The sequence below is a fragment of the Mirounga leonina genome, unplaced genomic scaffold (genome assembly GCF_011800145.1).
Source record: "Mirounga leonina isolate KUSES-001 unplaced genomic scaffold, KU_Mleo_1.0 Mir_107, whole genome shotgun sequence".
Classification (NCBI taxonomy): Eukaryota; Metazoa; Chordata; class Mammalia; order Carnivora; family Phocidae; genus Mirounga; species Mirounga leonina.
In genome coordinates, this window is record NW_023270233.1 from 5,533,848 (window position 1) to 5,550,473 (window position 16,626).

General features: G+C 56.1%; 1 protein-coding gene across 2 annotated transcripts; it reads right to left on the bottom strand.

Moving 5' to 3' along the window:
• Positions 1-7,840: 7,840 nt before the first annotated feature.
• On the bottom strand, positions 7,841-15,974 carry LOC118019034 (peroxisomal leader peptide-processing protease-like). Of its 2 annotated transcripts, XM_035017846.1 has the most exons (4): positions 14,479-15,956; positions 12,631-12,761; positions 11,237-11,422; positions 7,841-8,791 (listed from the first exon to the last, which is right to left on the bottom strand). In XM_035017846.1, the coding sequence occupies exons 1-4, from the start codon at positions 15,651-15,653 to the stop codon at positions 8,574-8,576; spliced, it is 1,710 nt and encodes a 569-aa protein (XP_034873737.1). In that variant the 5' UTR covers positions 15,654-15,956; the 3' UTR covers positions 7,841-8,573. The 2 variants fall into 2 exon arrangements, with proteins under 2 accessions (XP_034873737.1, XP_034873744.1); XM_035017853.1 differs by lacking the exons at positions 7,841-8,791; positions 11,237-11,422 and adding an exon at positions 11,429-11,659 and having other exon boundaries at positions 14,479-15,974.
• Positions 15,975-16,626: the final 652 nt, after the last annotated feature.

Genomic DNA, 16,626 nt, shown 5'->3' on the forward strand with positions numbered 1-16,626 from the left:
CCACCCCGCCGGGCCGCCCCCGCCCCCGCCCCCGCCCCGGCCGCTCCGCCGTCGCCGCGTGCCCCGGGCTCCTCCCGCCGGACGGGGGCGTGGCTCGGCGCGCGCCCGCCCCCCCGGCACCGCCCCCGGCAGCCCCAGAAGGCGCCTCGAGCGCTGCGGCCGTGCACCCGACCCCCCGCCCCGGCACCGCCCCCCGGAGGGCGACCCGGACACTGCGGCCGGGCACACGACCCCCTCCCTCCCCGGCACCGCCCCCCGGAGGGCGCCCGGGGCACTGCGGCCGCGCACCTGCCCCGGCCGTCCCCGCCCGCGAGAGCCCTAGCAACCAGGAACGCCTTCCGGGTGCCTCCGGCTTCCGCCGCCTTTCGGCCAGGCCCCTCGGAAGCTGCGGGAGCTCGGCGCGGCCCCGGGGCACTGGCGGAGCCACCTCCGGCGGCGGATCACCGGCCTCCGGCTGCACGCATGTAAATGCCAATCCGGGAGACCGCGCCGGGCACCCCGCTGTAAGCCGGCACTGTGCCGGGTGCGGGGGAGGGCCGGGGGGCACGATGGAGAGTCAAACAGGCGCGGGTCGCGGTGTCCAGTCCGGGGTAAACACACAAAACCTGTATCGCTAACCGCAGTACCAAAGACCGGGGTTGCGCAAAGGAAGCGTGCCAAGGCCCCTCTCCATGGATGAGAAGGGGTGGGCCCCGGGGAGGAGAGAGGCAGCTGTGCTCTGGGGCTGCAAAGACCCAGAGGCAGGACAAAGAGCTGAGAGGGGGCGTTGCAGAGGCGGCCACGGGACAGAGTGGCCCCGCGTGGACAGGGTGTGCAGACCCCCAGGCCCTGGTGGAGATTGGCTGTGTCATCCCCAGGGCAATGGGATGCTACTGCAGGGCTTTAGGCAGAAGAGTACAGATCTGACTTATGTTCTCTAGCGAAAGGATGGGGAAGTGGCAGGGCTGCCTGAAATTGGGGAACTAGTTAGGAGGGCAGTCCTGGAGACAAAGGAGCTTGACTGGGATCTGGAGAGAAACGGACTGCTGCAAGCTACAACCCTGCAGTAGGATGTAGCCAATTTGGTGATGGATGAGCCATCTTCATCTATTTAATGCAAATATTAGCACCTACCCTAAGAGTTGTGGAAAAGATCCCATGAGATCATCTATGTGAAGCGTTTAGCTTGGTGCCTGGCCCACAGCAGCAACCCCCACACAGCAGCCCTTTCTTACAGCTGTTTCATGTGGGCACATAGCCTGCCCAAGGCTACACAGTGTGTCGGCAACTTCAGGCTCCCAGCCCAACGCTCTTTCGAGTACTGCCCTCCATCTTCTCGGTTTTCACAAATATTCACAGCAGTGTGAACTGTTCTGTACCTTTTCCAAAACCTGTGGCCAAGGACCTTGTATCCCCTGGTATAGCCCTGGTAAGGGGAGGGTTGTGATCAATGCCACCTAGAAGACGTTGGTGCCCAGAACCATCCTGAGCTGGAGGGAAGCTGGTGTCCTCCGGTAAGTGCCCTACTCACGTTATCAGCCCACACAGTCCAGGCTTCTTTGGAATCCTTGCCTCTACTACTATCCCGGCTGGCATCCTGCCCCCTGAATTTGGGCCAAAGAAGGGGATTCAATCAGAGGTATGGGAGTCTCTACCTCCTTCTCTCTGCCCCTGGGGCCACAGGAAAGCAACCCCTCGGAGGGCTCATGCCTTCAAGGAACCTTCAGAGAACCACAGCGTGGATGCCCCAAGCCTTACATTTGTCCTGGCCTTTGCAAACTTCCAAATAGCTTTTATCTCCTCTTTTCCGTCCTGACACCCCTAGGGAAAAGTAGGGCTGAGGTTTCAACTCTGACACCAAAGAGGACAACAAGCATATTTGACCCGCTCTGGGGGCAGAGATGCTTTGCTGGACTGTGGATCCCCAGCACCTGGCTCCCTAGGAGTTTCCTAATGTTTGTGTAAATGAATGATTTTTTTAACAATTAAGGTATAATTCGCAAACCATAAAATTCCCTCTTTTAGAGTGTACAGTTCAGTGGTGTTACACTGTGCGACCATCACCACTATCTAACTCCAGGACATTTTATCATTCCAAAAAGATACCCCATACTCAATTCCCCAGGCCATTCACCCCACACCACTCCTTTCTTCCCACCCAACAGGGCCCAGAGCCGTGGGACTGAAAATCAGAGCTCCCTGCCTAAATTTTGTCTGTGAATTTGCAAGGGCCAGAACTGGTAGGAAGGTATGGTTTGGATGCCGAAACCCTGGCAGGTGTATGAAACTTTAGTGATTAGTAGGAATGGTGGGCAGATTGTTTAACATCACAGAACCTAAGAAAAGGAAGCATTGCGGGCTCTCAGCCACGATGAGCCCACGTTTCCTGACAGACCACAGGTGGCTTTACAGCCAGGTCCCAGGGCTGGGGGGAGCTCCAAGGTACTGGAGTCAATTCAGGGGCCAGGAGAAACTGAGACAGTACCCCCACTCGAGGAAGAGGCAACCCTTAACTCTGGCGAGCCTGGTTAAGCACTTTCCTTTTCCTCCTGTACTTCCAGCTACATGCATAAGCCTCAAAGGACAGGGGGAATCTCCCTGTTTCCTCTTCTCTGCTCCCAAATGTGGTTTGCTTATAGTGCTTCCATCTAGGGAAAGACTGTATTCACGAGGGTAGGTTCTACTGCTGGGCCAAGTAGACCCTCGAATCGAATGGCTCAAATACAACAGATGGGCATTTCTTGCTGGGTATCAGTACCAGGCCAATGGACTGGTTCATGAAGCTGCCCCCTGCACACAGTCATCCTGGAACTAGCCAGCCAGAGGGCATCTTTAACAAGTGGCTTCCAATGTCTCTTTCAGAAGTTGCCTCCATTCCCATAAAGGGGAGGGGGTGAGAGTGCAGAGGTTGTTATAGCCAGGCCTGGAAGGGCTACCCCTCCCTTCTGCTCTCACTCGGGGAGCTGGAACTCCCGGACAGCCACTGAGAGAGGGGCCAGGAAATGCAGTCTAGCCCATACCCAGGAGGAAGAGGGACGCTGGTAAGCTGGGTCCCAGCCTCCCTGGTTTTCTCCCTGTGCCTCTGCTTGTCTCTTCTCGGCCCCCTGGCAGGCTCCTGCTCTGCCTCTGTCCTGTCAACACTGGCAGCCCCAGGCCCTTCACTGCATCCGCACCCACAGCTTCAGCTGGCAGCACCCACAGCCTCATGGACAAAGCAAACAGCTGTGCGGGGCTCCTGCCAGCCCAGGAACCCACCTCTGCAGGCGCGGCCCCAGCCATAGCAAGGCACGAGAAGATGATGGGCCCAATCAGACATCTGGTCTCTGGGGCATTTCTTGAGGGAATTTGAAAATGGGGCATGTGATAAGGAGAGCTAGAGATCAAAGGGCGTGGACAGAAGGGCCAGAATGTGGTTTGCCAGATGCAAACTGTGCTTACAAGGAAGGAAAGACCCTGTGTGCAGAGGAGGCCAGAAGAGGGGGAATAAAGCAGAGAGGATGCCGAGTCCTCAGGCATCCCTAGTGGCCCCTAGAGCCTCCCCAGGTCAAGGAGGTTTCTGGCACCTGTCCACGAGGTTCTGAGCACTGAACCTATTTTTATTTAGGTAACAGAAGTGAGTCTTTGTTCCTAAGATCCAGCTTGGCAGGGTCCGCCAGCTCTCCGCAGAGGTCATTCTATGGTGTGGGGGTCCTACTGGGAAGCATCTGCCCAGCCAGGGACATTTCCCACCCCGCCCCTTGCTTCTGGCTGGGGCCAAGTTCTTGCAGAAGGCTGAAGGACCGTGAACAGGAGTGATATGCATCACTTCTGGTCTGATGCAGTTAAGAAGCAAGGGTGGCTTCCTTCCCTGTTCCTAATTGATATGGGAAATGAAGGCAGAAGAAAAATTATTAAATTTCCTTACTAACTACAGCCCATTGACAAGTCCTTGAAATAGGCAGAGTGACCTTCCTCTAGGGACTCAACTGCCTCCATGTTAATACTTTGCTAAGGGCAAAAGGCAATCCTATCCCACCCCCCCCACCCCCCGCCCCAGATCCTGTAAGTCTACTTTAACATATAAAAATTCCTTTAGAAATTTCCTTTATCTCTAAACCCCCCAGATATGTGTTGGCAATCACCCCCCCACCCCCGGCAGGTAAATGGCCCACCGATATACATCTGAAGGGCCTCATGACTCAGGTTTTATTAGACAGTAATAAAAGACCTTTTCCCAACAATAGCTAGCCCTCTCAAGGTCCTGGAAACCTTGCTTCCAAATTCCTTAGAGACTCACACTATCCCTAACCCCCTCCCAACTTGAAAGTATATAATGGGCCGCTCCTCATGACCCCGGTACAGCTATTTCTGCCCATGAGTCCTGTCCCCGTGCTATAATAAAACCACCTTTTTGGGGCACCTGGGTGGCTCAGATGGTTAAGCGTCTGCCTTCGGCTCAGGTCATGATCCCAGGGTCCTGGAATCTAGCCCCATGTCGGGCTCCCTGCTCCTTGGGAGCCTGCTTCTCCCTCTGCCTCTCTCTCTCTGTCTCTCATGAATAAATAAATAAAATCTTTAAAAAAAATAAAAAATAAAAAAATAAAACCACCTTTTTGTACCAAAGACGTCTCAAGAATTCTTTCTTGGCCATCGGCTTTGAACCCTAATGTCTTTCCTACATCACCAAAGAAGTAAAAAAAAAAAAAAAAAAAAAAAAAATCACTGGGTAGGCTTGTGGGGAGTGGTAATGGTGGCCCGCGTGAGAAGAGCAGCAGAGCATGATGGCAGAGGCAGCCCAAGGGGGTCAGAAGATTGGCCACATGCAGGGGATGGAGCAAACAAGTAAATAAACTGAGGATAAGGGCATGTGTTTCTCACCGACAGGAGGGAAAACAAATAGGAAGACGGGAAAGTGAGAATGAACCTCGTGGCAGTTAATACAAATCCGTACTCTTGGTGGTGACTCAAGGCTTACCACATACAGAGACAGAAACAAATATAGATGTAGGGTCTACTGAGAGGGCCCAGGAGCAGCTACACCTCAAACAATAAGCACACCTTGTACCTAGATCTTGGCTTCAGAACACCATTTTCCAGTAATCAGAACCCTGGAGAAATGTCTGGTTCCAGGAAAAGTATAAGGCAAACCCAGAACATTTTTGTTTTAAAGGCAGTGCTCAAAGAACGATGGGGAGATGCCAAAAGAAGGAACAGAGAAGCTAATCTGAAGGAGCTCCCACCAGCCAACAGACAATTTCGGCCTCAAAGTAAATAGACAAAAGCAATAGACAATTTCAGCATCAAAATAAATAATGACAATAATAGATTATAATCCACTGAAGAAAATATGAATCCATGAGTCCAAACAGATACAATTAAACCAATGGAAATTTCAGAAAGCTCTTACAACAGAATGCCAGCTAATAACTGTAGGAGGAATAATGAAAATAAAGAATGACCGTTTCACAATGATTAAAGTTATCCAGCCAAGAGACATAATGGGTGATAAACATCGTGGGTGAAAGTGGGATAAAGAACAGTGTATTTATATTGTCTCAAAGTGATTCCACACAAAATAGTTACTAATTACAAAGCGGGGGGGGGGGGAACCCACCTTTACAGCAGAGAAACCTAGCACCATCTTACTCAAATGATCAACATTATCATCTGTAATAGGACAAATAAACATCATGTGCCACTCAGTAGGTCACAATAAAAAGACGACATCATTAATGTGATATCCTAGCCGAAGATGCATATTCTGAATCTAATCAGGAGGAAGCTTGGACAAACTCAGGCTAAGGCACATTCTCTGCTACCTTTAGGAAGGTCAAGGACATCAGGCTCCAGGAAAGACTGAGGAACAGCTCCAAGCAAAGGGGGATCAAAGCCATGGTGAGTGGGTATAACTCAGGATCCCAAATCAGACCTTTCTGTTACAAAGAACATCACAGGGGCATTTGTCAAAAGTGGAATGAGGTGGGGCGCCTGGGTGGCTCAGTTGGTTAAGCGACTGCCTTCGGCTCAGGTCATGATCCTGGAGTCCCGGGATCAAGTCCCGCATAGAGCTCCCTGCTCAGCAGGGAGTCTGCTTCTCCCTCTGACCCTCCTCCCTCTCATGCTCTCTGTCTCTCATTCTCTCTGTCGCAAATAAATAAAATCTTAAAAAAAAAAAAAAGTGGAATGGGGTGTCTGGGGTAAGGGTGTCTGGGGATTCTTGCAACTTTTCTGCATGTTGAAATTGTTTCAAAATAAAATTATTTTTTGAAAAGCAGGAATGGGGGCACCTAGGTGGCTCAGTCGGTTAAGCGTCTGCCTTTGGCTCAGATCATGATCTCAGGGTCCTGGGATCGAGCCCCGAGTTGGGTTCCCTCTTCAGCGGAGAGTAGGCTTCTCCCTCTCCCTCTGCCTCTCCCCCTGCTCATGCTCTCTCAAATAAATAAACAAAATCCTTAAAAAATTAAAAATTAAAAAAAAAAAGAAGCAGGACTATCTCCTGTCTCTTCCCCCACCCACCCGCCAGTTGCAAAAGACATAGCAAAGGACTCTGCGGTCCCAGATCCAGTTACGGAACCACCAGAGGGAAGGAGCCTCGGTCCCTCGCCCACTCCTGCATAAGAGCCCGGCTTCCCCTCCTGGTCGGTCGGTCTGCTACTTTGGACTTGACATAAACTTCCATTGTCCGAAGCCGCTGAGCTGGGGGAGGGGGGGATCCCTTCCTGCTTTATCCTGACTCATCCACTTACTCAACAGCCCGCTGTACTTCTCCACTTGAGGTCTCACACACACCCCAAGGAAACATCTTGCCCCAAAACTCGTTAGCCATATTGTCCTCATCAGAAACGCAGGTGCATCTGCCCTTTCTCTCAAGCATTGCCCTGCCTCCTGTGCCATCGCCTGGTCTTCTCCACCCATCCTGCTTCAGCTGTCTTCTCCCCGGCCTGGCCCCGTGGGGCCGGTCCCTCAGCCCGCCATCCTGCTCCTTTCGAATTCCCCTCCACTTAGCACTGCCAGAACACACATGGGCTCACACTTCCTCTTCCCGGTTCCTACTGCTCTCCACCTGGAACACGCTGCCTGTTTCCAGGCCATTCAGTGCATACCTACTCTCCTCTCAGGGTTCAGCTCCTAAGACACCTTGAGGAGGCCTTGCCTGATCCCCCCTCCCTAAGGCCTTAGGACACAGCCTTCCCTCTGAGTGGACAGAGCTGCCCTGCCCATCGCACTCATGGGCTGACACACCAGACTCCCCAGAATGCCAAGCTCCTTGGTACCCCCTGGAAGAAATGTTCCCCTCCCACTCCCAGCCACCTGCCTCAGCCCTGACCCCCTGCTGCCCGCCATTACTTTACTATGGGGTTTCTCTAGAGCTAGCTTTGCCCTCTGGACCATTCCGAGGCTATAAAGGGGAGAACAATCGTCACAGGAGTTTTTGGTCACCGAGTTGGCACTCAACAGATAGATGTCGGAAACAAAGTACTCCCAGTGATTCTCTCAGCTTAGAATTAGTCCCCCACTTGCACCCCACCATGACACTCAACCTGTCAATGACCTCGCAGTCATTTTTCAAGAGTGGACGGGGGTACGCAGTGCATGTTCTTGACTTCCAGGGCTGGTCTTAGCTCATTGGGACTGCCGTGGTCTCATTCATAACTTTGAACTCCCCAACCCACGCCCAGGGCCTGGTACAGGCCTGGACACAGCTGGATGCTCTGGAAGCACTTACCGCCAGGCCAAGACCACCACCTTCCGGGGGCTGCGAGCCCCACGCAGTGCTGACTGGCACCATGACCCGAGGCCAGGCCCAGTCTGGCACGAGAGTATCCCACGGGCTCACACCCCCACCGAGAAAGCAGGACAGAAAAGGTGTATTTCTGTGCCTGGTGGTTTCCTATTCCCAATTCAACTTTTGAAACAGAGAAGAAGGAAAAAGAACCTGATATATAGAAGTAGTTTCTCCCAGACATTCTCTTTATTCCCAACCCCCCCACGAGACACATTCTACCCCGTGAGATCCCTGAGGCCCATTTTATGGGCTGGAAAGTAAAGGCACTGTGTCAGAGTGCTCCTGGAGGTCAGCGACACCCGACTCAGGAAGACCCACGAATCCTAACCTTCAGGGACTCCACCTAGAGATGTAACAAGCCAGAAAGACGTCCTTTTCCTCTTGTCTTTGGTCTTCAGAGCAGGCCTCTCTGCTGAGGGTTTCTGAGGAAGCTCCTGCCCCGTGGAGCAGCCACTCCGTGGCCAGTGGCCATCAGGAGACAGGGGGCAGATGCAAAGCCGGGGCTGGGACCGCCTTCCAGCCTGCGCCCGGCTGTCAGGACCAGGGCTGTGTGCACTGACGTGGGGCTCCCCCGAAGGAGAAATAATACAGCCGACCGTAGTGCCGGCGGGCAGACAGACGTAAGGGCTCCAAAGGGCACCCCGGGGCAGGCTGCCAGGCTGGAGACCCGTGCGGCCCAGGGGAAGTGCGGTCCCGAATGCGGGGCCGAACAAGGTGGGGGGAAGGGGCGGCGGCCCAGCCGGCCTGTGTCAGGATCCTGAGGCCGCTACCCTGGGCGCTTGCTGCGGCCACATGTGGTGGCTCTTCTCGCCACAGGACCGACGCAGCCTCAGAGCTTGCTCCGCGGGGCCCCCGTCAGGGGCTGCCGCAGCCGCCACACCACCCTCACGGGCTCCGCGGCGCCGTCCAGCTCCCGGAGGCCGCCCAGGCCCCCCGTCCGCCTGTACCACTGCAGGGCCGGCTGCAGCACCGTGATGGGGATGCTGAAGTTCAGGTGAGGGTAGGTGGCCCCTGTGTCATTGTCCCGGGTGTTGCTGGCCACGATGCCTGTTGAGGAGTCAAAGAGGAAAGGGGGTATGAGCCAGGGGACAGACGGGCGGGGGCTGAGGCCCATCTCCGGCCCGGAGGCCCTAGGAGCGCTGGGGGCTTGAAGGCCCCTCCTAGTGTCAGACGCCCAGCTTCCCTCCTGGCCTCTGGCCCCCCTGCAGCCCCGTGCCCCTTCCCGCATCTACTTTCCCCTTCATGCCCCTAATACGCAGTGTCTCACTGGCTTTGCTACTGTCCTCTCCAACCAGTGTCGGCTCTGTGGGCTCTGCCCACCCAGGCTCCCCAGGACCCGCAGCACGGCGCGTGGCCCGGGCCAGCGCTCACCAGGTCCTTGCTGCCTGAACGAATAAACGAATCCCGCTGCATGTGGGCATCTGTGCGTACACGTGTGCACACGGGGATGTGCTTTTTTAGGCAGTTTCAGACTTACAGGGGCCTTGCCAAAATAGTAGAGGTCCCTGCCTGCCCTTTGTCCAGCTTCTCCTCATGTCACCGTAAAACAGTGATCAAAACCAGGACAGTAATGTTGGAGCAACACTAGTGACTGAGACACAGGACGCATTCAGATGCGGCCAGTGATTCCACGATGCTTTTTCTGTTCCCGGATCCCATCCGGGGCCCCATCGTGTCTCCTGAGGGTTCTCCAGGCTGCACCAGTTCCAGTCTTGCCCTGTCGTTCACGGCCTTGACACTTGGAACAGCACAGGTCCGCTGTTCTCTAGAATGTCCCTCAGACCGGGGTCACCCGGTGTTTTCTCACGGTAAGCGTGAGGTTCGGCGTGCTTGGGAATAGCATCCCGTGCCCTTTTCCGGGCGGCCTATCAGGAGGTGGATGACGTCTGTAACCGTTTGTGATGCTAGCGAACCTTGACCACTTGGCCACCGTGCTATCTGCCAGGCTGCTCTGTTGTGGGCTTACTACTTTCCCTCTTGTAAGTACGAACTCTTTTAGGATGGCGCAAAGATCTCATTTCTACTTTCCATTCATCAGTGGCTCCCGTCCGCAGCAATTCCTTCTGTGGTTTTCCACTTCCCTCATGTCTTCTGCACTTAGAAACGAATTCTCCTGTAAGGAGCAGCCACCACTTGTCTCCGTTTGAGAGCGTCCTTGGTTACTTACGTCAGTGTGGACTCGGCCGTTCCCTGCGTTATCACGGGTATGACAGCCACTGGCTCTGCAGCTCAGCTCGTCCTCCTAGGAGCTCCTCCAAGTCGCCTCTGCTTTCTCTGCTCATTTGCTGTACCTTCCATTTTGTTGCTGGCATTTCCTTCCCCTCCGGCACCACAAGGTGCTCGGGGTTCGTCCCGAATGTTCCCTGCCCAAGCCCCGGAATGAGTCACTTCCTGGTGCCTCTTATTAAAGAAACCATGATCTGGGCTCTCGGTGTGCTCACTGCAAGTGGGGTGTCACTGCCTCTGGCCTCTCTCAGTGCACAGAGCTAGATTTTATACACACACACATCTATACTTATCTCTACACCCACTTCTCTGTATATGCACATACTGGCTCTAAGCATATTACCAATGAATCACTAACTGCACTCCAGGGGTTAGGAGAAGAAAGCAGTTGCCCTAAGAAACTTGGGAACACAGGGTTTTGCTGGGACATGTGAAGGCTCCAGACAAAGAGAACCATACACACTTAAACGCTATACTCTACTTGATAAATCTGAGCCTCGCAAGGGTGTGAGGTAGGGATTCTGCAAGTACTTTATTTGTGTCCCACAGCTGAAGAAATAAGGGAATTCCACTCCTGCCAGCAAGAGCAAGGCAAGCTTTCTCACCATGTCAGAAGTAAGGGAAGGGGACGCATCGCGTGAGCCGTGGCGGGGAGTGCAGTTGGAGGTATCCACGTGCACTTGCAGTTGGCTTATTTTTTTTTAATGGACAGACTGTTTTATTTTTTTTAACCAGAATTAGTTACCAAAACCTTAAAATGGAAAGATTTAACAACCACATATTTAAAAAAAAAAAAAAAAGGGTCACAGTTGCTAGTGAACAGCTGAGGAATCGGGCAGTGTTAGGCCCACAATCCTGTGTCAGGAGGCAGCAGCGTGCTGGAGTGGAGTGCTGTTCACCCCGGGTCATCCCTGACCCTCTACTCCCTACTGTCTTCACTCCCTCATTCATTCACTTGGCCTGTGACTCTTGGACTAATCCAACTGCTGAGTTTCACAGATCCAATGAGATTAGGTGACTTACCTGAGGTGGCGTGCTGGCAGAGAAGGAACGGGGATGCAGATCTCTCCCCTCCCTGCTCAGCATCTGTCTCTCTCCACTCTAAGAGCACAAGTACCCGAAAACCTTGGCTCACTACCTCTTGGGCATCAGGCCCACCATCTTCCCAAGCCCAGGGTGGCTCCTGGGCGGGACGCCCAGCACTCACTAGATGGGACCGAGGCTCTGGCAAGGGGAATGCTGGGAGAGGGCCACGGAGCTGCTTACCCAGGAGGTTTCCTGTGCAGGGGGAGAAGAGGGGTCCGCCGCTGGAGCCGCCATGCACGGCACATGTGGTCTGGAGCATCACCGCTGCGTCATCCACCCGCACCACAGCTGACAGGATGCCTGAGGTCACCGAGGGCCCGCAAGCCTGGCCAAAGACGCCGAAGCCCACCACACTGACAGCTTCACCTGCCCGGGAAGAAAGGAGGGTGAAGGTGGGGAGTCGCCTCTGTCTGACAGGACTCACACACTCCCCAACCTGCTCCCTGCCCTCTCCGAAGTTCCAAACCTTCTCTGCCCTTCAGGCTCCTGCCTCCAGGAAGTCTGCCCCAGGTCCCCACGGGAAGAGGCCAGGACGTCCACTGAGCTCCCAGCACCTGCTCACCACTTGTTCTTGGCATCAGGTTGTTCTCCGGCCCTCATTTCCTGGACCGGGGAGTTACTTTTCAGGGTCCCTGGCACCCAGACCCGTGCTCAATAAATGTTTGTGTCAGTTAAGCGTCTGCCTTTGGCTTGGGTCATGATCCCGGGGTCCTGGGATTGAGCCCTGCATCGGGCTCCTTGCTCCGTGGGGAGCCTGCTTCTCCCTCTGCCTGCAGCTCCCCCTGACAAATAAATAAATAAAATCTTTTAAAAAAATGAAAATAAATAAATGTTTGTGACATTAACACCCATCTCCTCCTTGGACTAAGAAGTCTCTTGGTGAAAAAAGGTGGTAATGATGACGACCAACTACCTGCCAGTAACTTCCTTTTCCAAGTGCTCTGAATGCACAGGGGTAAATGCTTTATAGGCAACGTCTCACCCACTCCTCATAATGCCCAGGAGTAGGGAGCTTTATCCCCATTTTCCAGATGTGGAAATTGAGGCAGAGAATATGGAGTTGCCTGTCCAAGGACGCAGGGCTAGCAAGTGGCAGAAGAGATGCCAACTGAGAGAGCTCGCGGTGTGCATCCCCACAGTGAGACCTGTGGCACTCCCAAGGCAGCATGCATGCCACCGGAGCCTCAAAAGTGTAACACTGCTCTGGCCAGCCCGCAGTGTTACGAGGAGCTGCCAACCCACGCTCAGCCCCTCCACATTGCACCACTGCAGGGCCTCAGGGAAAAAGGTGTGCCTTCGCCTTCGCCAGGGATCCCACCTGCAACCTCTGCCCCTCCCCAGGACCTGGGGTATGCTGGGCCCAAGCAGGGAAGCCTCCAAGAACCACCCTAGCCAAAGCGCTGAAACCAGGCTGATTTCACCCCAGCTTCATGCCACCCTGACTCATTACTCCAGCAGGGGTGAGGCAGGGAGCCCACCTAGAGGACTGGCCCCTGATCTAGAGAGTTAGAGTGCTCAGCGCTGACTTTGCCTCCTGAGGTCCCCCCCAGACCACAGGGCCCCTTGCCCTTTACCTTCGTGGAAATGCTCAGCCGGCACTGGCAAGGGGACACCGTGTAGGTCCTTCTCCAGGCTCACTACCGCTACGTCATAGGGAGAGGTCTCCTGGGTGGCAAACACCACATGTCCCCAGATCGTGGCACTCCTAGGAGCAAGGGAAACAAAGTGACGGGCTAGCTTTCTGACTCTTTAGCGCTGGGAGGAAGCAAGGGGATGAGAGTGATCGTAGAAGCCACGGACTTGGGGGTCAACGGGCCTGGCATCAGCCCTGACAAGTGCCAGGCAGGCATCTCTGGGCACGCACTCGGCCATCCTGTGGTACTTCCAAACATGCTTCATACTTCTGTGTAAGCCCCCGGCGCCTCCGCATAGTCCTAATGCCTGACACCTGGGGAGCATTGTGGGCCAGGGCAGGTGTTAATGCTCTATGCACACCATTTTAGTTCTCACTGAAGCCTTAAGAACCAGGCACTGGTGTTATCGCCATTTTAAATGGTGCATGTGAGGGCCAGAGAGGTTGAATAACTTCCTCAAGGTCACACAGTAAGTGGCAGAAGCCAGGGCACACATTCCCAGTGTTTTCCTTCACTGCTTCATTTCGGGCAATCCTGCCAGTTGGTGAGGCAGACGTAGGATTTCGATCCTGTGTCCCTGTGTTACATAAAGGCTAGCACTTCTATAGCTCTCACTGTACGCCAGGCTCTGTTCTGAGACTTTACAGGTCAACTCAGGGAGAGGCAGCAGAGACTGGCTTGCCGAGGATCACACAGGGGCTCCCCACTACACTCTGCAGGGACACCTTCCAGCAGACCACGTGGACTCCCTATAAGCAAGTGTGTGTGTCTTCCGGGCCGGGAGATTGGGCACTACACCTTCGGGAAATCCTCATTACCAGTCTTCCTTATAGAGCCATGGCTGTCCTGCTGGCTTCCAGGGGGACACCCCATGGCAAAGCCAGGCTGGGTTAACACTGGAAATTCAGGAGAGGGATTTGGAAAGGCCTGGGCTGCAAGGCTAGGCTGAGCCAGGCACAGAACCTCAGGCATTAACACCAAGGTGCAATACCACTCTGCTCCTAAGTTGAGCACCTGGGACTACCGCAGAAACAGAACGGGTACTAGAAACCCAAGCCAGGAGGCCAAGGCTGCTGTCCCTGCTGCCGGGCAAATGGAAGGAAAGGGGCCAAGAGTGCTTTCCCTGCAGAGACATAAGTGACCAAAGTCCCAACCTGGCTGCCAGGATCACCCAAAGATCATTCCAGTACATCTGTGTACACACAGATGTGCTCGGCCCCACTCCCACGTTCTAATTAGGTGGAATTCCACACATGTCATTTTTATCGGGATGGGAAGTTTTGCTTAAGATCTAAGAGAACAATCAAGTAAGAGTAAGAGGCCCCTCTCCTGACCCCAGGAAGGCAGCATTGTGGGCCTCTGAGACCTTACGACCACTCTCAGGAGAGGGAGAACAGGGTGGCGAAGTTTCCATTCAAGGGGCCTAGTGGAGTGTGGGTGCAGGGCTAGAAGACAGAGCAGTCTTCTGCAGAGTTCAAAAGGAATTCAGGCTGGGAGGGGGTGCTCAAAGACGCCCAGTCAGGGATGCTGGGACTCACCACAGTCCCCCAGTCCAGAGTCACTTGGCATCCTGCTGCCCAAGCCCCACTCACCCCCTGCCAGGAAGGAGGCCCAGTATCCCCTACACTGGGGTTGAATGCCGAGGATGAGGGGACGGACTCAGGTCTCTATCCGCACTACACCCTCAAAGCATCAGCATGACGCCAGAAGGCCTCCATTATCCTCAGTTAGATCTGAGAGCCAGGGGGCGGGAGGCGGGCAGAGTTGGGGCAACCTTGCGGGCCTTACTTGGGGGGCGTGGTGCGCACCAGGACCCTGGCCGCCTCCCGAGGGGCCACATGCCGGCAGGTCACCACGAGGCGGGGCGCCACGACCACTCCGGAGCCCCAGACGGTGCCGCACTCCACCAGCACGGCCGCAGCTGCCCACGGGGGGCCGGGGTCTCGGAGGGGCAAGCCCCACGGGGCGCCCATCTCCGGCGGCAGGAGGGCGGCCAGGGCGTGGGTGCCAGGGCCCAGGCGGCCGAGAGCGGCTCGGGCGGCGCGCAGGAGAGGGGTGGCGGCGCAGAGCAGCGTGAGGCCCACCCACTCGCGGGCCTTCCAGCAGAGGGGCGCGGCCACGAGCGCCACGAGCGCCCCCGCGGGCCGCGCCGCGAACACGCCGCCGCCCTCGGTGCCCGGCAGGCAGCGCGCGTCGGTGAGCAGCAGCGGACCCGCTGCGTTGCTGAGCACGCCGCGGCTGAGCGTGTTGAGGAAGATGTCCGGGCAGAAGGCCCCGAACGGGGAGCCGCAGGCCAGCAGCGGCGCGCCCTTGGGCACGGCCCCGGGAGGCGCCACGGCCACGACCGGCCCGCGCTCCTCCGCCGCCGCCGCCTCCTCCTCCCGGTCGGGCCGCACGCGCAGCAGCGCGAACCAGCCCAGCGCTCTCAGCTGATCTTCCTCCTCCTCCTCCGACACCTCGTCGTCCGGCGCCGCGCTCGCGAAGCGCCACTGCTCGGCCGCCTCGCCCCCGAAGAGGCGCGCGAAGTGGGCCCGGAAGGCCGGGCAGCTCAGCAGCAGCAGCAGCTCGGCGGGCCGCGGGGGCTGCAGGAGCCGCCCGCCGGATCGGGCCGGCGGGCCGGGCTCCGGGCCGGCGCACTGGGGCGTGCACAGGCCCGTACGGCCCCGCTCCGCGCGGCCTGCGGGGCTCGCGGCTGCCGGACCCCACTGCACGTGCAGGCGCAGGTCGTCACCGCAACTGTCGCCGGGCAGGAAGGCGGCGCCGGCCGCGGTCAGCGCCGCGCTCCCGGCCCGCAGGAAGGGGGTGAAGATGCCCCCGTGGCACAGCACCAGGTCCGGGCAGCGGCTCAGGATCACCCCGCTGCAGCTCCACGAGCCCGCCTCGGCCTGCCCGGCCCGGGAGGCGCTCACCACGCAGCCCGCCTTCTCGGCCGCCCTCATGGAGGGCCCCCACTGCCGCGCCATGTCTTCCAGAACGGTGCACACGGGGTTTCCAGAGGAACGAGGGAGAGAGCGAGGACCCGGGTCGGGATCCACGGGTCCCACGCAGCGCCACCCAAAGCTGGAAGGGAGAGGTGCAAACACTGACTCAGGTCTTCCTCGTCGGGCCCGATTGGCTAAGCCCCAACTTGCCCGGCCCCATTGGCTGGGCTTGGGGCCGAGCCCTGATTGGCTGCCTAGGCTGACCCCGTCCCTTTCCCCGCCCTCGTTGGCTCGGGCCACCTGTGCGATCTCGGGGCCGAAGCCGTCCCGGAGGATAAGCTCAGGGAGAGGGACGGCGTGTGGTTTTACCGAGAGACCGGGCTTGGGTAAGGCGGAGTCCCTTTTCTGTTCGTTGGGCTGCAGGAAAAAATAGAAATGAGGGCCGTCGTGGCTAGACTTGCCCAGGCAGTGATAGGACCTGCGTATCTGCTCAAGTCTAAACCAGCGGTCTCTGACACCCCTGGCATGCTAAGGGCAAGGAAATCCTTGGCCCCTTGGCCGAGGTAGTAATTTGAAATTTTGTAAATAAACCCTACAGCAATCCACTAGGTGGCATGCAGCTCACAGGACTACACCTAGGACCTTTTGATGCCAAAGCCCAAGACAAAACTGATGAAAACTGGGTTTGTGCAGAATAAAATTGCCCTTTAAGACTATGATGAACAGTAACCCGAAGTCAAAATTTTCAATTCTACAACCTATAGTTTCCAGTGTGCACATTTCATAACCACATATAACATTTATAACCACACCTAGGATTTATCTAGGTCGGGGGCCAAACACTTTTTCCATGAAGGGCTAGAGCCTCAGTGGTTCAGGTTTTGCGGGCCATACACTCTCTCAAGTACCCAAGTGTGCAGTCGTAGCAGGGCAAAAGCTAAAGGAATGGATGGCTGTGCTCCAGTAAAACTTCCCTTTGGACACTGAAATCTGAATTTTATATGTCACAAGACAG